This window comes from Podarcis tiliguerta (assembly GCF_965153285.1).
Source record: "Podarcis tiliguerta genome assembly, chromosome: 16".
NCBI classification, from domain to species: domain Eukaryota; kingdom Metazoa; phylum Chordata; class Lepidosauria; order Squamata; family Lacertidae; genus Podarcis; species Podarcis tiliguerta.
This window is the reverse complement of record NC_139549.1, coordinates 38,947,158-38,969,235: the sequence shown is the minus strand read 5'-3', so window position 1 is coordinate 38,969,235 and position 22,078 is coordinate 38,947,158. Positions and strand designations below refer to the sequence as shown.

The following is a 22,078-nucleotide window of genomic DNA, read 5'->3' as shown; positions in this document are numbered from 1 at the left end:
AAAAAAGTGTTTAGCAGGCGCTGGGAATAGTACAACGAAGACGCCTGCCTAATAATAATAATAATAATAATAATAATAATAATAATAATAATAATAATACATAACTTTCAAGGCATAATAAATAGGAGGGCTCTGAGGTAAAATCAGGTGCAACGCGCGACCTCTGCCGCCAGGGGGGGCCGCGGATACCGTGGCGGGCCAAACGTGTTTCCGGTTCCTGCCCTGCAGATTCGCGCCGGGCTGTCGGGGAAATTCTTTCGGTGAGTCCGGGTCGCGGATCGGATACCGCCTTTGAAAATTAACAAATTAACAAACCAACCAAGAAGTATTAAGATCAATCGCTCTTCTTGCCAGGTCCAAGGAATCTACTGGTGGCGAATGAGCCGCTGCCAATGAGAAGCCGCCTTGCGAACTGCCTGCCTGGTGGGCTCCGCCTTGTTTCCTCTGGCGGGTGAGGATTTTTCCCCCTTGGGAAAAAGGAATAATTGGGCGGGGGGGGGGGCGTTGGCTGCTGGCTGTGCAGGCCCTTCTGGGGGGGGGGGGCTTTTGAGCCGCCGGGGAAGAGGAGGAGATCCTGGGCTGCCAGCGGATCAGAGAGAAGCAGCTTGCTTTGCTTGTGCAAGTTTGTTAATAAAAATAATTTTTATTAACAAACCAATCAAATCACATTAATTCCAAATTATATCAATACATACTAAATTCCAAATATTTCCAAATATTTAACCGATTTTTTTTAAAAAAAAATTGTTGGGGGTACCCATGCTTCGAGCTCAGAAAGTTTTCCATTCGGAGACTCGCCTCCTGCTTTCCGGCCTCTGGGGCTTTGCAAGGCAAGGCTGCGTTGTGACAGAGACACGCACACAAAAGGTTAGGCAGAAGTTCCACGTGGTGTTCAATCTCCGGATTGTTCAAGCAGAATATTCCTGCACTGGATGCGCAGCTTGCATTTAAAACGCACGACTCTCCCACCAAAGAATCCTGAAAAAACTAGTTTGTCAAGGGTGCTGAGAGTTGTAGCTCTGTGAGGGGGGAAACTACTGTTCCCAGGGTTACTTTTTGGGGTGGGGAGCCGTGTGCTTTTGCTGTGTAGTGTGCATACAACCCAAGTCCATTGGTCTCTACATCTGGGCTCTGACCTGCATCAGTTCTCCAGGATCTGAGGCAGAGGTCCGCCCCATCTCCTGCTCCTCAGTCTCCTATGGGAGTTTTCACAGGGGGTTGCTTGCTGCTTGTGGCAGCACGAGGTCCTTTGATTCCTTTCCGCTGAGCAGTGCTGAATCATCTGCAAGGAAGGGAGAGGGAGGTGGGACAGATGAGAGCCCAGTGTGGTGGAGTGGTCAGAGGGTCATACTAGGACCCAAGAGAGACGAGGGTTCAAAGCTGCCCAGAATGGCTGGGAAAATCCACTCAGATGGGTGGGGTATTATTATTATTATTATTATTATTACTCTCCTCGCTGGGTGACCTTGGACCAGTCACTGCCTCTCAGCCTTTTGGAGAAAAAGGTGAGATTTAAAAACTGCAGTAAATAAATACAATACATGAAATTAAGAATGGGAAGAGAAGGATGGTTGTGGAGGAGGGCAATAAGTCAGATCTCTCACCTCCCCGAATTAATTTTTTAAAAATGGAATGAGGAATGTGACAGTAATACAAATATAGTCCTGTAGCAAACCAACACTGACTTGTTTTACATTACAGGTAAGAGGTGTGCTAAATATCATAAATAGATTTTTTTAAAAAGAGGAGGCACAAACGGAAACAGGAACCCTGACATCTGGAATGCACTAAAGGCTCCCCCTGCAGACAATGAACGAGTGGACGCCCATTGCAAAAGAGTATGATCCCCTCAAAGCTGGGAGCATTGATGGTACCGATGAAGAGCCCCACGACCGGGCTGTTTGGAGGGCCATGACGGCACGGTATGTCCCCAACCGAGGCGTTTCAGGGGACCCTCACCTCACGCTGTTTGTGGCCAGACTCAACTTGCAAACCACAGAAGAGAAGTTAAGGGAAGTCTTTTCTCGGTACGGAGACATCCGGAAGATCCGCTTGGTTCGAGACCTAGTCACTGGCTTCTCCAAGGGCTACGCGTTCATTGAGTTCAAAGAGGAGCGTGCCCTTGTGAAAGCTTACCGAGATGCCAACAAGCTGGTTATTGACCAGCGTGAGGTATTTGTGGACTTTGAGCTGGAGAGGACCCTCAAAGGGTGGATCCCTCGGAGGCTTGGGGGCGGCTTTGGGGGCAAGAAGGAGTCAGGGCAGTTGCGGTTTGGTGGCAGGGACAGGCCCTTCCGGAAGCCCATAAATTTACCTGCCATGAAAAGTGAGTTTTACGGGGAAGGACAGGCGGAAAAAAGAGAAAGAGGTTGGTCCAGGGACTGGAAAACGAGGAACAGAGACCAGAGGCGCTCCGAGCGGGAGTGGTCGCGAGGATGGGGAGAGAGAGATGGAGCGCGGCACTCCAGAGAGGAACGGAGCAGAGGCAGAGAGAGGAGAGATCGAAGTCGGGACCGCAGCTCAAAGAAGCAAAGAGATGAAGACAGGCACTGATGGGCCGCTCCCTTCCAGTGCTACGCAGCCACAGAACACCAGTGGATTATGGGAAATTGTGGGCCCATCTTCAAAAGCAAACTGGGACAAAGCCTGGGTAACTGGCTCGTAAGCTTCAAAACAGTGGGGTGTTTTCATCATCACGCTCCACTGCACACTTAATGGGTTTTCCTGTATGGTGTTGCAGGTTTTGATGAAATTGTTTAGTGGTCTTGCTCACTCTTCTACACCACCCTGTCCAAGCTTTTTGGTGCATATGACCAGTGATGCACAACATATGTGGAATTCTAACAACAGAGCAGAGAAAGGAAAGTTCAATTTGACTAAGGGGAATGTAATAATTCACAGGGCAGGGAAAAGGAGGGCCTGCAGTGTAAGGGCAGGGAGGGTGGGTGAGGAGAGGAATTTTAGAGAAGCAAGAAAAGGGGCCAGATAGAAGGTTGCTAAACAAAAGGAGATAAAGAGTAGGCCAGAGGTGCTTAACTCGTGTCCTTTGAGATGCTGCTGGATTGCAGTTCCCATCATCCCTAGACAGCTTGGCCAACGGTTAGGACTGATGGAAGTTGTAGTGCAGCAACACCTGGTGAACCGCCGGTTCCCCACTCCTGAGATAGGCAGTGGGTTGAGGAGCATGTGGTTCAGTGGGATGAGAAAAGGAGACACTAAGGAGAAACAAGGGTAGGCCGGGAGAGCTCTCCTGTAGGCCTTTGAGGTGGGAGTGAAATAGAGCAGCAAGACTCTGGACTGGGATAGGGAACCTGGGACACTCCAGATGTTGCTGGACTACAGCTCCCATCATTCCTGACCACTGGCCGTGCTAGCTGGGGCTGATGGGAGTTGGAGTCCAATGGTGTCAGGAGAGGCACCAGGTTCCACCAACCTGGGGCTAGGATGTAGGACTGGATTTCTTGTATCAGTTTGGATTAAGAAGCCAAACCTTTGCCTGAGGTCCGTGGCTTATAGAAGATGCAAAAACAGACAACCTCTTGTTAATCCAGAAATAGTTTATTTAGAATATTAAAAAGATCTAGTGTTAACATAGCCCTATACCCACCCATTCCCTCCAAACATGCTGTTTATTGCCTTTTTTTACCTTACAGTACCCTGAATCTTTATTAAAGATACACATTCACTCCTTTTGCATATCACACAGTTGTGTGCTAAGCCTTATCAGACAAGTGCATTAAGAGAATGCTCAAGTCTGTGACACTTAGCGAGATGTTAGCGCCTTGCTAGGAACTGAAAGTACATTGGCAACCCCTGTAATATGGGATTGATACGGCATGGAGACTTGTGACTTGTTTTGATGGTGGTTCTTCTGGGGTTTTTTATTTGCCCTGCACACCTTTGAAATGTGCCCTTGGGAGCATGGTTGGGTTTGAATCCAGCCTTTGGGTTAAAAGTGTTTCCCAAGCCCTCCTGTAGTGTAATAAATTATGAAAAACAAGCATCTTGGCAGTGTTTCTTCAGGTTGTTGCATCTGTGTGCATGTGATAAAGAGCAAAAATAAAAACAAACCTCCTTTTAAAATTATAGGACTATGGGGAAACTCAATTTCAGCAACACTTAAGCATGTAAAATATTAACAAGGATTTCCATTATTGCATTCATACTATAGTCCAAAGTGGCTGGTGTCCATTAGGACAGGTAGGCTGTAAAGCAGGAGGCCAAGAGGTGGTGGAGCCAGAGCCAATGAAAGGGTGGAACTCACCATAGTTTTGTCTCCATTCTCCCTGCTAAGTCAGCGCCATCTCCCTGGACTGGTCTTAAGAAGGCAGGCAGCTGGCAGCTGCTGAGGGCAGACTGAGATTGGTGGGGCAATGCGCCATTTGCCCTAATAGACAAGCCTCCACTGTACACACAGTTCCAGTGATGACCTCACGGACAGAAGGCAGCTGCTGCTGATGTTGCTGCACAGGTCAAGTTCTTGGCATACACTGGACTGCCTCTGTTCACAGAGCCATGGAAAATGGACGAGCTGCATATTTGGGGCAGTGCTCTCCACTTCTTCACAAGCAGTCGGAGAACAAGAAATAGCAAACAGTTTTAAAAAAGAGCTACATGCCAAAAAGCTTTTAAATACAATCCAAAACCTAATCTGTATGAGGAGCAACAAAAAATGCTTTCCAGTTTTCCAAAATACTTCTAATTTAAGAAGAACTGGGGAGGGAAGAAAAATCAAAGAATTGTAAGAGTTCGAAGGGACCACAAAGGTCATCTAGTCCAACCCCTTGCAGTGCAGGAATCTTTTGCCCAACATGGGTCTTGAACCCACAACCCTGAGATTAAGAGTCTCATGCTCTACTGACTGGCATGATGTTAAAGTCCTGAAATCCACAGCTTGTGGAAGCCGGGGGGAATTGTACACTCGACTTGAAAACTGCAGGCTTGTAGGGCAGCCTTGTAAATAAATAAATTCACAAAATTTACTAACCCGCACATAATTTTTTTAGGTTCCTAAAGGGTTAATATATTCCGCTGACCACTCCTCTGTATCAAGCTTGGAAACACAGGCTAGCATCTTAGCAAGCTCTTAGGAAATATACAGGTTTGTGGGGTGGGGTTTATTCTGTTATGGCTACCATAGAAACCCAATGGGCTAGTGGTGGAGGAACCATGATCTGTCCTTGTCCTCCTCCAGCCCACTAACTTGCTCGCAATGTATTGTGTCATATGGCTACAAAGCAAGTTGGTAAATAATACAGGGTTGCTCTCAGGCTTTAGCATTGTGTAGTATTTTATCTCTTCCTCTGACCTGCTTTGTTTAGCATCTAGCTCATGGAAGAACTCTGGGGAACTCAAAAGCAGGCTCATAACATGACATTTTCGCTGGTTCTGATAAAACAAGCCTGGGGATCCTGTGGCGCTCCTGAGACTCGGTCTACAACTTTCATTATCCCTGGTCACTGGCCATGCTGGAAGGGACTGGTGAGAACCAAGTCTCACTATATCTGAAGAGGCATCCGTTCCCCATCCATGCAATAAAGAGATTCTGCCTACTGGAGTAGTATTTTTAGTAGATCAGCACAACTACCCACAATGTTTAGCTATAACAATGTCAAGTGATGGCAACCAGACGCAATGAAGCAATGGTTATCAGTGGCCAGGCTTCTCCACCTTTTGCAGCTGCACAAGAAACATAAATTTAGGAGGCAAAGACCCTGCCCCAATCATTGCTTCTGAATTTTGGAAGAACTTTAGCTGCATGGCCTGACACGAAGTCATTGAACATTTAGCTGCAAAACTGCTATCAAGCAGCCCAGTTCTTAGCTTGCCTGCAGCCTGGACCTAAGCCTTTTTACTCAAGCAACTTTCCAAAGAGGTTAAATGGGACTTGCATCCTGTGCATGTACAATTTTAGTTTAACTGAGAAGCAAGTCCCTTTGAGAATCCAAGGGGAACTGCCTTTGCTTACAGGTATTTGGGATCAGTTGGGTTTGCATACATTAGAGAAATCTCAGTCATCCCCTAAACCCATTTTTAAAATTCAGTATTAAAAGCTGCCATATGCCAAGTCATACCACTGGTCCATCTATCCCCATACAGGCTACTGGGAATGGCATAAGCTCTGTGAGCTGAAGACTCTCCCAGCCTTGAGTTATTTTACAGTAGAGAACCCAGTTCTTTTAAGGGGCACTTTAGTACAGTGGTACCTTGGTTTGCGTACATTTTGGATTACAAACATGTCAAACCCGGAAGTGCATGTCCTGGTTTGCAACCTTTCTTGGGATTACAACCCATTTTGGATTACGAACAAATAATTTTTGGAGGGCCCATTGGCGAAAGCGTGTCTTGGGTTACAACCTGTTTTGGTTTACAAACGGACCTCCGGAACGGATTATGGTTGTAAACCAAGGTACCACTGTAATTCCAAAATATACATTAGAACAAAGCAATACATTTATTATACCAACCAAAATGTGGACAAAATAACTGCGCTCACAAACTTCTGAGTTCCTGAGAACTCTGCATCAGGCTAGATGCAGCTGGAGGATTCATAAGCTTTGCATGCTATTTTGTGACACAGCTAAGAATGGACCCACTGAAACTAAAGCACACAACTAATTTAAATGGGCCCACTCTTGAGTTTAATTCAGTTGAATACCACCCATTTTGGTTGGTTTAATGAAGGTATTGCCTTAATTCAACCTTCACTGACCTGGTGCAGATGTTGTTCAACTGCAACTCCCATCTGAAGGAATCTGTAGTCCAACAGAATCTGCAAGGCATCAGGTCAGCGCAGGCTGCCCTGTGTGCTGAAATGACTGGAACGAGTGTCCCTCCTTAAATTTACATTCACTTGCCTTAAACAGGCTTATTCCCAACAGGAAAAGATTTGTTTTGGCCGCATAAATGGATCAGGTGGGTCCAGGCAGCCGCCAGGCAACACCAGGCCCTGTTCCAAGAAGAGGGTCTTTCACATGAGAGAGGAACTCTTCCAGTTGGAAAAACACTAAGTAAAAACCCTTACAGCTGAATTGCAGGGCTGTTAGTGACAGTGGCAGCTCTAGAGATACTTGGAGTGCCCACACCACATAAAAACAGTGGCCAAGGAGTCTTGCCAATACTACCAGCCTCCCTTTATAGGGAGTACTGTGATCATTAGAGGCCACCAGACAGAAATCTTGGTTTGCTTTTTCCGCAACCAAATTAAGACAGGAATTATCAGAGTTAAAGTGATTTTTAGCTCAAAGGTCATCCGGCTAAGTTCTGCTGAGGGAAGGCCCATTGACATTCATGGACCCAAGTTAGTCACGTTCATTATTTTCAGTGGTCTACTCTGCATATGATCAACACCAGATACAACCCTATGCTAGTTTGTTTCCATGTTCTGGAATGGCAAGCGTTTTAAAAAAAGTATTTTATACACTGGCCCTGCTATTTAGAGAAGATTCACTATGCTATTCGTATTCTACATATGCTATTAGCCCAATGCTGAGAACCATAAATGTAATTGTTATCTATATAGCATTTATGTTTAACTCAGAAAAATGCTTGAAAATTTTTGATAACCTTTACAACAGTCCGCAATGGATTTGTGGTCCAGAATTTTTTATCCCTGTATTGTAGATGTGAGGCTGAGGGACTAGCAGCTTGGTTAAGGCCACTAAGTTGTGAAGGGGAGGTCTGAACAGGGGACCATCATAGCTAATATACTGTGTGGAGGAGAAGGGTCTTCGCACAAACCCCTGCATTATCTCCAATGAATATGTGAGAGGGAAGCAGAAAGCTGGCAGTTAGCTAATACACCAAAATGGGACAATTGACCAACACTGAACAATGACCAATCAAGTTCCCACTGAGTTTGGGGTGGGGGGAACCCTACACACACATGACATCATTCCATTTCATAGCAAACACAGGGGATGAGTGACAGCATGAATGGAGCCAAAATGAGATTGCTGAGAAACCCAGAGGTTTGCAAAAGTACAAGAAAACACCCTCCCTCTCTTTTTTTGAAAAACTCCTGCCTGCCTATTAAATAAATCCCAGTGAGGATGGAGCCGGCTTACCAGCCTCGGAATGTTGAATGCCAGTTGGAAAAGTAATATGGAAAATGGTAGGATGAGGAGGGACCTTCTTGGAGGAAATGGCTGGCTGGAACCTTGATCAGGAACACTCCTGCTGGGAGTGGGGGGATACACGGCAACATGTTGTCGCCAGTTTGTTCTCACTATAATGCCAACTGGGTGGTTGCCAGGGTTGGGGGCACGGCCATTGGTCACATCAGCATCCATGGGACCCCATAGGTGTGAGCTGACTCCTTCATCACACACTTATTTTAAGCATTGGGTAGGCAGGAGATTGCACGGAGACTCCTTACATCAACTTTGAAAATATATTTCCTGACCTTGCCAAATGGCACAAAAAGCCTTGGAGGGAGGCAAGTATGTGTGTTACCCACATAGGTGAAAAAACTCAGACACAAGCACAGTTTGACGGCCCTGTCATCACATCGATAGATCATGTACCATGTGGCAAAGCCACCTCAGGGACAGCCCTACTGTGAGCAGGGTCCCCAGCGCTGATCACTCAAGGGGCACATTTAAAGCCATATCATACCCCTTTAAACAGTCATGGCAATAACTACTCTAGGGTGCTGCAAGTTGTTACAAGAGAGTTGTTATGAGATGTCTATTCCTGACACAGAGCTACAATTCCCAGAATGGTTTAGCAATAAATCCTCCTTCGCAGGAAGTCTGAAAATTATAGCTCTGTGAAGGGGTCAGGGGTCTCCTAGCAGCTCTCAGCACCTGTAGCCAATTAGTTCCCAGAATTCTTGAGGGGGACACTAAACATTTAGTGTGCAGCGGGCTCCATATAGGCAAAACTTGTTTCAAAACCGACTTTTGTTCCCAAAGCTATTGAAGAAACAACACCTGTGTTTTCTGTAGAAGAGACTGCCCTCGCAATGACAGAGGGGGAAGAGGTCAGGATACAAGGAGGAATTTTTAAAAGGGTTAGCATAAATTTCAGATGTTTAGTTTCCATTAATACATCAGAAAATTCATAGCAAAAATGCAAGGCACCATCACCTTGTACACCATGCTTTAGGCACTATAAATAACAAACCAAAAATAATAATACATAGTCCTGATCCATTTGGAAGGCGATCCAGTTCCAGTATGTTGCATTAGTCATTTTCCACCAAGGATTCATTCCTGCAAAAGGAAGGCCCTAATTCAGCTTCAAACAGGACTTGCCTTTGAGAATGACAGCTATGACTAGACGCCACTTCTCTAGAACAATCATTAGAGGAAGATGACGGCTGAATGATCAGGACGAAGTTCCCATCCCCAATAAACTGGGCAAGGGGAGTCTTCAGACGTTAGCAGGACCTTGAATGCAACTCTTCAGCAATAACAGAGATCTCTTTTTTTGGTTTAAAGTGAACTTTTGTTAAGTGAAGTGAATGCAAGCTTTCAAAAACAACCCACAGGCTTGTTAAATTAGCACACAGCAACGACCCTGCAGGGTGCCTACACCGGAGTATGCAAAGCCATTGCTTCTACAGAGGCCCTCGGATCTTGCTTTCGGAGTGTAGTCACCAAGTAAACATCAAGGGATTCTGTGTGGAAAAAGAAACCCCTCATTCCAACTGGGTAAGGGGCTTGGAATGGGGAGGAGAGCCATATCCAAGTGCCACAATCCACTAGACAAGTTCCCTCATCTTTTCTTGTGCTGTTACCATTGCAACCGCAATCCCTGGTCTCCAGTCACAGGTGCTGTAGGGCCTCCAGGCCTTCTTCGGTGTATGCATCGTCTTTGTTAGAGTTGGCCCACTCGCCAAAGGAACTCTGAAAGGAGGCATTTCTCTGCATCGCTGGCATCCGTTTCTTATCACGGGAAAAGAAACTAAACCTTCCAAGAGAAGTGGAGTGTGGAGAAGAGGAAAGAGAAAAGGGGGGGGGGGACACCACACAGATTAAGGTGTTGAAACTTGGAGGAAGGATCTGAAAACATCAGCTAAGTGATGCAACAAACATGGCCAAGCAATGCAAGAAACCAGGCCAAATTCTAACAGGGGAGAGAAATCTCTTGTTTTGGGGGAGACAGGTTTAGAAACAGCCTCTCAACTGGGACAAGAACCACATAAGTACCATTAGTGGAAAAGTGTAACCCTTCTGTAGGTATTTCTCCATGCCATCATAATATGCTGGATTCCAAGTCACAGGGGGCAGTTTATGTGCACAGAGCAGGTGCCCCCAGGTCCCGGGTCCAAGGTATTTTGCCACCTGAGGCAAAGGCCAATATGGCACCTGTCTCCCATGTATAAAAGCTGACCAGATTGGCAGCTGAATCTTCCTTTGACAATGGCAGTGGACCAGTCTTCCATTGCACCCGAGGGCAGGATAGCTGGGTGGAGGCTCCACAGGGCAGGCCGTATGACACATCCAGCGCTGTCCACTCCTCACCCCACACATTCTGTATCTGAGGCGGCCGCCTCACTCTGCCTCATGGGCCAGGCCTCTTCCTCAAATGCTCTCCCCACAAGCACAAGGACAGCTGAGAGGAGGCAGCGGGGGAAGGACCAACAGGCCCACTCCCACCCCCTGCATGCCATGTGATTATGGGCACATGGAGCAGACTATCTGGAGGGGGGCTTGTGATTTTGTACCAAATACCTCAAATGACATTGCTTTCTGTTTTGACACCAAGTGAAGGAAATTAAAAAGGTGAACAACTAGGGAGAACAATATTTCAATGTTCTAATTATTATTACCTTAGTCTGTGTGAAGGGAAAGGAATTTCTGTGCATTTTTTGAATTATCTATTATAAACACTCAATTAAACTGTAACTTTCCCCCTTCCACCCACTCCAGCCAAATTCTGCCCACTTAGAAATGAGGGGACTTTCCAACAGGCCAGATTTTGAACCGGTTTTTGTGACAAGCACAGATCTAATTCCAGCCAACTGAAAGCTGTTGGTAATTATCCTTATGTTAAAATTTTATTTGATTCAGTCTTGGGCAAGCTATTTCTCTGTCAGTCTCAGTTTCCAATTAGGAACATGGATTGTGGGGATAAATGCAGAGATTAAGCAAAGGGTCTCCCAATATACACAGTTCCAGTTATTTGTATGTGCAAATCCAGCCCAAATCCCCTCATTTCCAAAAACAGTTTGTTATACAGACTGGGAAGAAGTTGGGGTAGCTGTTTGACAGGTGCAAGTCCAAAACCCAGACTTTTAAGAGCACAAATTCAGCAGTCAGTCAGAATTTGGGCAGTGTACACTTCACAGTTAGTAGCATTTCAGCACAATCCTGTGACATCTACTCAGAACCAAGACCCTTCAGTTGAATGGGGCTTGGGTCTCAGGTACATGAATTTAAGATTATAACCTGAATTACACTATGATCTTCTATTGGCACAGCACAGTCCAACAGAAGCAGAAGCAGCCAACCATCTTCTTTGAGACGGCCACAATTAAAATATACATTGAATTTAGCAGGATAGAAGGGAACAGCCCAGGTGTCTTGGTAGCCCAAACACCTACAAAGTTGATGCTGGCACCTCCAAACTTGAGATAGGTCTCCAGCCATGACATACAGAGGTGAGCACCTGTGTTTGGGCATCCATGTTAGCAAATATATCCTTTACTCCAATTTGGGATGTTCTGTGGGCATTACAACCAGGTCGTAAACCTAGGTTGCCGACTTGACAATGCTTGCTCACTGCTGTTTCAAGGTTTGATAACCATTTGAGTCTCATTACAAGCTGACATGTAAGATGACAGGCTATGCTATCCTAACATTTGGGGCTTTGTCAGTTAAATCAATATTGCATATTGTATTTTCACCTGTTGCGGTTAAATTTAAAAATAAAAACAAAAATTGCTGTGATCTGTCAGTAGGCAGGTTTCAAAAAGCAAGATTAAACAACATTAGTGATTAATATGCTCCTATCTAATAGGTTCTTGTTTGTCTGAACACCCACTCCATCACTGGCAAAGTACATGTCATGGATGCCTAAACACATCCTAGCTGCTGAATGGGAATGGCTCACTATCAAAATGTTGACAAAGTGACAATTCTACAATGGCAGCACAATGCCAGTTGAACAAAGTAGGCTTATAAGTTGTAGCCAGACAAGCAAGGGAATTTCAGGTAGAGCACTGGGGGCCGGGGGGCCAGCAAGATGGTAGGAAGGACCTGAGTGTCATATATAATTTTCCAACCAACTGTCCACATATTTGCTTGGAAAGCTCTCAATTAAAATTCCTTGTCTATTAAGTCAATTATTAAACCAGGGATGGGTAACCTGTGCCTCGCTTAGTTAACCTGGACTACAACTCCCATCATTCCTGGCCGCTGGGCATTCTGGCTAGGGCTGGTGGGAGTTAAGAGTCCAGCAACATTGGCGAGGCCAGAGGTCCCCCTTCTTGCATTAGAAGAAAGTGCAAAGGGGCACAGGCTGCTTGGTAAATAAGCGGTTACATCATGCAGCAGAGGAGCATTCTGATTGGCCATCTTCAAAAAAAAGTTCTATGATCCCACAGTCAGCCAAGGAGAATACAGCCAAGGTTAAGGTGAGGAACAGCCACACATCATGCACAGATAGGAGAACAAAAACTCCACAGTAACCAATTAAAAAGAGAGTTCCTACAAGGGACATAAGTCTTCTTATTGGCTGCAATGTGGGATCATCAGGGATCAATCCGGCAGCTACCATGGGCATTATAGCTGTAAACATCCTGGTTGGGAAAGCACAGACACAAAAGAGAAAAGAGGCTTAAGTAAGAAATTAAAAGGTATTCAAGTACACACAAGCACAGGAGAGGGGGGGAAGCAAATAAAGGAAGCCAGAGGAAACAACAGACATGGGTGCTGACTTACACAAAGGACAATGATTTTACATCTACATTGCCCCAGAGAGCCTCTGATCTCAAGGAGAGTCCTTCTGAATCAAACCAATAGAGAGCCAGTTGTGGGGGAGTGAGAAATGTCCTTATTTTCATCTGAGGAACGTTAGAGAGTATGAACATAGGATCCAACTCCTAGGGGCTGAGGTCACTTCAGCCCACCCAACAAAATACTGGAAGGGTCCAGCCCCTCCCTCCAAGTTGATGGGCATTGCCATTCAAATGGTGTGGATGACCGTGTGATGTGATGATGTGGGGCAGGGCTTACCTGCACCTCCATTCTTTTATTCGAGTTGGCACCCCTGCCCATGAGTAGCGCAAGAGGGCTTGATGTGTTTACTGTGGATGTGACCTTAGAGCTTAAGACACAAACAGGGAAAGACTAACTCCACCATGTCCTGCTTCTGAGTTCCCAACGGCATTTGAGGGCTCTTGCACTAGCGGATGGGTAAGTTTTGCGCAAAAGAGGAATCCGCTGTACTAGCAGAAACTCATTGCGCAGTCTATTATGCCTGGGGCTGCCATATGTCCAGATTTTCCAGGGGGCGGGATATCCAAAATGTGGAGTTTTGTCCTGGATCTTAGGCAAGTCAATCAAAAAATTGCAGCTCAACAATTTTGGGGTCTTTCTAAAAAAGTTGCTTAGCTATTCTTAGGCAACCGTGTCTCACAGGCACAAAACATTTCACCAGTGTAGCTGCTGGAGTGTCGGGGTGAGAGAGTTCCAATCCCCCCTTGGCCCTGAAGCTCCCTGGGTGACCTTGGGACAGTCTCTGCCTCTCACAGGATTGTATCAGGGATTAAATGAGGGGGAGAACTGTATATGTCACCTTGAGCTCCTTGGAGGGGGAAAAGGTGGCATATAAGTGCAATAAATAATGAAGTATACCACTGGTTTAACTCCGTTGCACACAACCCATACATTAATAGCAAATTCATTTGCTGAGCACCTGTCTTTATGTAGCCAAAATGGCACCATCCATGCACAAGACAGGAAATGCCAACAGGTTTGGGGGAACCCAAAGGTTTGTAGAAGTACAGTGGTACCCCGCAAGACGAACGCCTCGGAAGACGAAAAACTCGCTAGACGAAAGGGTTTTTCTTTTTCTGAGGTGCTTTGCAAGACGGATTTTCCTAAGGGCTTGCTTCGCTAGATGAAACGGCCCTGCCTCTCCTGTCATGGCGACGGTCACTGCACGCACGCACGCTCGCTTCCCCGCTCCTCTGGCTCCCTCCGACCTTCCGACTGACGGCCGACCTTCCGGCTGCCTCGCGCCGCTGCCCACCGCCCTCGTGCACTCCTTTCAGAGAGCCGCTGCCGCCAGCAGCCAGCGTTGCAGCCAGAGTCGCGCTCTTGAGCCCCGCCGCCCTCCAGCAGCCGCGTCGCGCGGTGGCCACAACGCACGGGTGAGTCCGAGGTACCGGCTGCAGCAGCTGCCCTGCTTCTCCCCGCCCCTCCCTGCCGTTGTTAGTGTTTAACTGCAGTGGTGCTTCGCAAGACGAAAAAACTCGCTCAACGAAAGAACTCGCGGAACGAATTAATTTCGTCTTGCGAGGCACCACTGTACAAACAAACATCTGTGGGAGAATAAAACTTCAGGGGGGCACAGAAAAAGCCCAATGAGGACTGAGCATGTTCTCTATGCAGGGATGGTGGCTGATTGCGTGAGTGGAATGGGACATCATGTTGGGACCTGGAAGGGGAGCAATATCCCGCTGCAACCATTTGCTGCAGATGCCACTTGTTGCTGTTGATTAAGGACACAGCTGAGATCACCAGAGCACTTTTTTGCTTCTGACCTAAACACAGCTCCGAGACATTCCCAACAGAGCTGCTTCTGGGAGATGCTATTATTAGATTCAAAAACAACACACAGAGTTGTTATTATTCTGAACGGGTTTTCTACAGTTACACAGCTTGGCTGGCTGGGTTGCATCAAGCCTCCCCACCACGTCATTACACAGACACACACACACACACACACACACAGAGAGAGAGAGAGAGAGAGAGAGAGAGAGAGAGAGAGGCTTTTGTCTGTCTTCTTTTTAAAGCCAGCACTGATCATCATGTCAGCAACAAACAAGTGACACAACCTTTGAAACAAAGGGCCCTTTTTGCTCAGTGTACAAAACAAGGCAGATCTGGCTTCTTAAAAATAACAACTATGTAAACGAAAATCCCTGCTCAAAGATTTACAATTTAAAAAATTTCCTAATTGGTTTTTGCCTCCATTAATTTTTTTTGTCCATGACAGTGACACAGTCACCATCCTGTGTTAGCATCTCACGTAGCCTAGTGAGTGGAGAGGGACGTCCCTCCTCAAAACACCTCTTTGCCAGTGCTCTCCACTGCTGGACCTCTGACACTAAGGAAAGGAACTTTTCACCTACAAATGAGTAATGAATCACAAACTGGAAATTAAGCACACTTTTTTTTTGAGAGTTTAACGCTGGGAGAATCAATTGGACTTACTTTGGAGGAAATACGGTTTAGGATGCAAGTGCTAATGGGGGAAAAAGGGGGGCTCTTTTTTGGCACATCTAAAAATTTGGGACAAAGCTCTCTCTCATACAGAGATTCAAAATGCAGTTTGCCACTTTGGACCCACCCACGTTGCTGCTTAATCCCCTCTCCGTAGTCTCAAGAGGAGAAAAAAAACAAAAGAAAACAGAACTTCAAGGGAATTTATGCTGAGGACATAATGGAGCACCACATGCTTACTGCAGTTTGGTGCAAGGCCATTTTCTGAGGTAGCAGCACCAGTGTTTTCCAGGAAGCCCACCCCCTGGTCCAGAGGTTTCCAAGAGAGCTTGGCAGGCATCTAACTGTATGCACTGCCTGGCACTCACTCTTTTTGCACTACAGTACCAACAGATTTGGTGCCAGTGCATGCTGGCATTGTCTTCTATTGGCACACGGAACAGCAGGGCAGGAATGAGGAAGCCGTGGCCCCCCAGGGGCCGCTGGACGGCCATTATCTCTGACTGTTTATCCATGCTGGCAGGTGAAAAGTTGGAATCAAACCCTATTCTGCAGGGCTACAGCTTTCCCCCCCTTGCAGTAGGGCAGGGGTTGCCAGCCTCGTGCCTGCCATGAGCTTCACTGGCACACCAAGGCAAGGGCCCTGGACTCTGGGCTTCCTTTCTTTTTAAGTACATCTCTAGACCTCCTAGAAAGAAAGGTATGAAGAAGTCATCCTTCCGAGTAATTTCTGTGAAATGAAGAAGGCTGCCAGTGTTTTTAGCCAATGAGTGAAGTTGGAACTGTGACGGAAAAGTGCACTGTTTGGACATGAGGAAATAAGAATCCCGGAGGTCCTAAAAAGCTGCTGCCCCCCCCCCTTAATGCACTTTTATTGTTTCTCTATAATCTTGCAAACAGAAATCCAACAGGTCATACCTTTTATGAAAATACAATTACAGGGAAAGCTCCACCATGTTTGTTCTCTAATTTCATGTTATTGCCCTGCCATCACAAGGCAACCATTTTGTGACTGGCGCCCCAGAACTCTCTCAAAATTCAAAATGTGCCCCCACCCTGGTCCAAGAAGGTTGCCATCCTCGTCGTAGGGGATGACACCCACATTAAGAAAATGCGTGCTGCTGATTATTTACATAGCACTATTGGTGCACATAGCGCTTTTCGGAGTCCAAGAGGAGAGGTCTCTTGCCTTAAGGAGTTTATAGTCTAAATTTCAATGCAGGGGAAACAAAAAGAGGAAGCAGGTAGAAGGGGAGTCAAGAGGTAAGCAGGTGGCAATATGCAGTTGTTTCAAGTTTAGGCTTGGTTACAGACTTTGCTGCAGAAGGGTCATTATTAATAATTATTATTATTACATATAATTTTATTTGCTTCTAAACCACAGTCTCGAGGCAATTTACACATAAAATAATTTAAAATGGTTAAAAACACTAACAAGGAATACATTTAAAACAAGATTAAACCCCTAACAAGTGTTTAGGGCCACCTAAATGTGGCTCACACACCAATGTGGTGATTGGGCAGGTGGGCAAATCACATGCTTCCTTGCTCCACCCACCACACAATTAAAAAACAAATTCCTGCATATTAAAAAGTAGCTCACCAGTGAGAAAAATCTGTAGTTGGGTCTCATGGGGAAATATTCAGAGAAAGCTTCACGCTAGGAATAGCCAAGGTAGCAATTTGTTACTACTGACCCCAGGGGAAAATGCTTTGCTATGAGTTTGGTATGGGGGAGCAAGTAGGCAGAATGCGAGATCCTTCTCACCCCCTGGCCCCGCCAAGCATAAGCCAAACTGGCTTCCTGTGTTGAGGTGATCGCCTGGGTGATGGGCCATTAAGACAACAAAGGAAAGGGGGCTCAGTGTGATAAGGCAAGTGGGTGGGGCTACTCCCTCAACACAGAGATACTTTGAAGGACAAAGCCTAAGTTTAGAGCTGAAAGGGACAGTGCTGTGACCTAGAAGAAGCAAGCTGGAGAGTCAGAGCAAAGTCTGAGAGCAGTTTTGGTTTATTCTTGAATCTACTGCACTTATGGAGGAAGACCCTTAAATATGTGCAAATAAACCATACATCAGACAGGGCACCACAGTCTCGGTTGTGCCTCATTCCCAAAGGAAACACGAACCCTGAGTAAGCACCTGGAAGCCCTGGAATCTCGCAGTACTCAGAGATCGGGGAGGCATGCAACAGTATTTAAACTGTGTCAAAATGAATCAGACAGATAAACAAAAAGAGGTGCTTTGTGGCATTATGGAGATTATTCAAAGGACACTGAGCACCATTCTTTCTTAGAGCATTTTTAAAAGCCCAGGGACCCCAAGAAGCACAGGAAAGCAAGTTTCTTCCCCCCCATGCTTGGTTTAAAGCAGCCTTGGGAAGAGGAGGGTACTTACAGTCGTTTGATTCCAGATTCCTGCTGAGTGGATGGTTTTGAATGAATAATGGTTGTGGGTTGGGGAGTCCTCATTTCTTCATCAGCCTCATCACTTTAAAAAAAAAGAACAGGAAAAGATATGAAATGTATACGTTAGATACCAAATACTCTCATTACACCTAGGAAAAATTAGTCACTCACTCTACACACGGAAAGGAGAGAGAAAGCATACCTCTGTCAGAGCATATAATTGTGTGTATAAATAAAGGGGCCTCAGTCCTCTTGTCCAGCTGCCTGCTCATTGCCAGGTGCCACAACCGTATCCATGACAGACAGATGCCCAGTCTCTGCTTGGATACCTCCGGCACAGGTGGAGAAAAAGTGTGAAGAAAAGGGGCCCCATACAGTGTAGAGAAGGGATTCCCAAATTGTGGGAATGTTGGATGGGGGCGATATAAGCTTTATTCCAAAACATGTGGAGGGTACCACATTTTCAGAGGCTGCACCAGAGAGCCACTCCCAGTCAGAGTAGATCAGAACTTTCTATACTGTTTTGCGACATGTTAGTGTGTAGTGTGTAGGAGTGTCATGTGAACGCTCTTATAAGGGGTTAGTTTAGCTAGTAAAACTGAATTACTGTGTCTCAGAACGATAGGTAAAGGTAAAGGACTGACTCTGGGGTTGCAGCGCTCATCTCACTTTATTGGCCGAGGGAGCCGGCGTACAGCTTCTGGGTCATGTGGCCAGCATGACTAAGCCGCTTCTGGCGAACCAGAGCAGCGCACGGAAACGCTGTTTACCTTCCCGCCGGAGTGGTACCTATTTATCTACTTGCACTTTGACGTGCTTTCGAACTGCTAGGTTGGCAGGAGAAGGGACCGAGCAACGAGAGCTCACCCCGTCGCGGGGATTTGAACCGCCAACCTTCTGATTGGCAAGTCCTAGGCTCTGTGGTTTAACCCACAGCGCCACCCGCGTCCCACTCAGAACGATGCAGGTCTAAAAAGTGTGTCACCAACACAAAATGTTTGGAAAGCTCTTGAGTAGACTCATCTGGGCTAAAGAAACAAACAGCCTGACCTGGTATAATGTAGGTTTACGGATTACTGCCTGAACATTCTTCCTTATTTTCATAAGAAAAAGGAGCAGAGAGAAAAAGAAGAAGAAGAAGAAATTGGAGGAAATAGCTTGAAATATTCTTGGCCCTTTTGACTAGCGGTGCATTTAAAAGTGTACCTAGTGGCCTCTGAAGAATGCGAAACTTGTGGTTCTCTAGATGTGGTTGGACCCCAACTCCTATCAGCTCCAGACAGCATGCCTAATGGTCAGGGACAAGGGGAGTTGCAGTCTTGCAACATGTGGAGAGCTGTAGGTTACCCCCAAGTGGCCTCACCCAAGAGAGCTCCCCATTCTGGCTCCACTCCATTTCCAACTAGTGTGGGCTTGCAACTGAAGTTCAGTGCTAATACACACACAAATACAGAGGAATTGAGCAGACGACTGCAGCCTCAACAGGACTGATCCCACTGAAAAGCAAACCAGCTTCAGTCCAACTGCTTCCACATAGAATCAGACTAGAAAGGAGCTGAAAGCAACAGCGCACCTCTTATAATACAGAAGCTCCTCTTGCAGCAGAAAAACTTTAGATTTCAGTTCATTTCTCTCATGCAAAACATCTCGCAGCTCTTGCAAAGTAAACCTTGGGCGGTTGGGATCCTTCAAATCCATGGCTATCTTCTCAGATTCTGAGATGTATTCATCATTGTTTGGTTCTTCGGCCTGCGAGGAACAAACAAAAAATCCTACATTAATACACGGCTTGGGTCTTACTTACAATTCGCTTTGACGGCATCATATTTTTTTCATAAGTAACCTAGGGCAAGCGTTTAATCTTAAAAACAAACAGCCAAGACTGAAAAAGAAGAAGAAGAAGAAGAAGAAGAAGAAGAGTTTGGATTTGATATCCCGCCTTTCACTCCCTTTAAGGAGTCTCAAAGCGGCTAACGTTCTCCTTTCCCTTCCTCCCCCACAACAAACACTCTGTGAGGTGAGTGGGGCTGAGAGACTTCAGAGAAGTGTGACTGGCCCAAGGTCACCCAGCAGCTGCATGTGGAGGAGTGGAGACGCGAACCCGGTTCCCCCAGATTACGCGACTACCGCTCTTAACCACTACACCACACTGGCTCTGCTGGCCCACACCGCCAATGCTGACGGTACTGGCCTTAGAGAGCGTGTGGTAATGTCATCTCTCTGCCAGGGTCTATTATACTCAGAGAAAGCTGGGAGCAGCTCTAAGGATAGAAAAGAGGCAACATCGCCATAAACCAACAGACTACAGAACAGCAGAAGAAAGCAACCATTCCTTCTAAGGGTCTGTGCACAAACAGACCTGGCGCCTGGCTGTGGAAAACTGGGTACAGAAGCCAAATCTTCCCCACCATCTGAATGAACAAAAAGCCAGTCAGATGATAATAATAATTTACATTCTTAATTATGACTTATTTATGCATTTATTAATATTTATCATTCATAATAAATGTCATATTTAACAATTTTTATATATTGCTTAATCAACCGAAACCTCCAAGCATTTAAAATAAAGCAGTACAAACTACCATATTTTTTGCTCTCTAAGACCTCACTTTTTCCCTCCTAAAAAGTAAGGAGAAATGTGTGTGCGTCTTATGGAGCGAATGCAGGCTGCGCAGCTATCCCAGAAGCCAGAACAGCAAGAGGAATTGCTGCTTTCACTGCGCAGCGATCCCTCTTGCTGTTCTGGCTTCTGAGATTCAGAATCTTTTTTCCCCTTGTTTTCCTCCTCCAAAAACTAGGTGCGTCTTGTGGTCTGGTGCATCTTATAGAGCAAAAAATACGGTATATGCTGGATAAGCAAATACAGTACCCAGAAAGTATAGACTATATAATCCGCTTTTCATAGAACTGTAGTGTTGGAAGCGACCACAAGAGTTATATAGTTCAAACCCCTGCAATGCAGGAATCATTTTGCCCAACGTGGGGCTTGAACCCACAACTCTGAGATTAACAGTTTTACACTCCATCAACTGAACTATCCCAGCCCAGAATAGCAGTCACAGGTCATTTAAAATATCCATTTCACAACAATCCTAAAATACTAAAAGCCAGCACAACACATATACACCTAAACAATTCCTAGCACACACAAACCAATCTGTAACACCAAGCCAACAACCAAAACCTGCAATCTGTCAAGGAAAACAGAAAAGGTTGCCCACCCTACTCCTCAGCTTGGGAGAGATTCAAATTATCTCCTTGTGTTATAAGAATTCTACGGTCTCAAATATAGAATTAATATTTATAAATGCACACATATGTAAATATATAACCTGTTAAGTTGTGGGTGAACATATCAGACGACACAGCAATTCTTCAAACAGCTCTTGTTTATTCACAGGTCAGAACAGAACTGAACTGAAGGGTTCAGCCAGCCTGCTTATATAGAGCTCCAGTACAACGTAACTGTAACAACTTTCTGTAACTATCCAATCACTGAACGTCACTTTCGATCCCTTATTTGCATATGTGGACCTGAACTATCTACAGTATCCCCCAGCTGGCCCAGGGTGAGAACTTCAGTACATAACATAAACCATGTGTCTGAAATAGCATAGGAGAGCAATCCTGAAGCAATTTTGACTCTCCCAGTGACCTCAAATATTGCTCTGAAGTAAAGGAAACAAAGGAGGAAAGCTTTCCCATTGTCTTTTTGCTTACAAATTCTTCAGGAACTAAAGTATTAACCATCACAAAAGAATGGCCAGGCTGCCCAGGCAATGCAATCAGCAACTATTATCAGGTATCCGGGCGGACAGGATTTCTACTGTAGACCCGCCTCCTATGATGTATGTATGATGATTTTGGGGTGGTCTTTGGCTAAGGGGGTTGGGCAATGTCAAAAGTCTTTAAAGCTTCCTGCACACTTTTGTTCAGGGTCTCTCCCTCCTTGGAAGGAGGGGAGGAAACTCTGTTGCCACAGAAAAATAAATGTCTGCCTTCCTTTCCCCTGGATTCTGCCACCATCCATTCTTCTCTGACCGATCATGGACTTAGGGGACTCAGAGTCCCATGGGGAGTCGCGCAGCAAAAGTCAAACCCCAATTTTTACATCAGTTGCATGTTCACATTCTGTTTTGGGAAACAAATCTCACATTTATTTCCATATCTTCTTCCTTGGCACACAGCGTAAAGTATTTTATTTTAAAAGCTATATACAGAGCCAGATTTAGAAGCAGACAACTCAGACGCCAACTGCCTGAGGCACCCG

General features: G+C 45.8%; 2 protein-coding genes across 3 annotated transcripts in view; one reads left to right on the top strand and one right to left on the bottom strand.

Annotated features, from left to right (window-relative positions):
- Positions 1-1,809: 1,809 nt before the first annotated feature.
- SNRNP35 (small nuclear ribonucleoprotein U11/U12 subunit 35) lies at positions 1,810-4,000 on the top strand (the record flags this gene model as incomplete). The annotated part of the gene is made up of 1 exon (XM_083418412.1): positions 1,810-4,000. The coding sequence occupies one exon, from the start codon at positions 1,810-1,812 to the stop codon at positions 2,551-2,553; it is 744 nt and encodes a 247-aa protein (XP_083274538.1). The 3' UTR covers positions 2,554-4,000.
- RILPL1 (Rab interacting lysosomal protein like 1) overlaps positions 3,540-22,078 on the bottom strand; it is a 35,970-nt gene continuing 17,431 nt past the window's right edge. Inside the window, exons 5-8 of one of the 2 annotated variants that reach the window (XM_083418336.1) lie at positions 19,379-19,554; positions 17,795-17,887; positions 12,661-12,748; positions 3,540-9,915 (exon numbers count right to left, since the gene is read on the bottom strand). In XM_083418336.1, coding sequence (XP_083274462.1) covers positions 9,910-9,915; positions 12,661-12,748; positions 17,795-17,887; positions 19,379-19,554 — 363 coding nt within the window. In that variant the 3' untranslated portion in view covers positions 3,540-9,909. The remainder of the gene's footprint in view (positions 9,916-12,660; positions 12,749-17,794; positions 17,888-19,378; positions 19,555-22,078) is intronic. The other variant, XM_083418335.1, reaches the window with a different exon arrangement.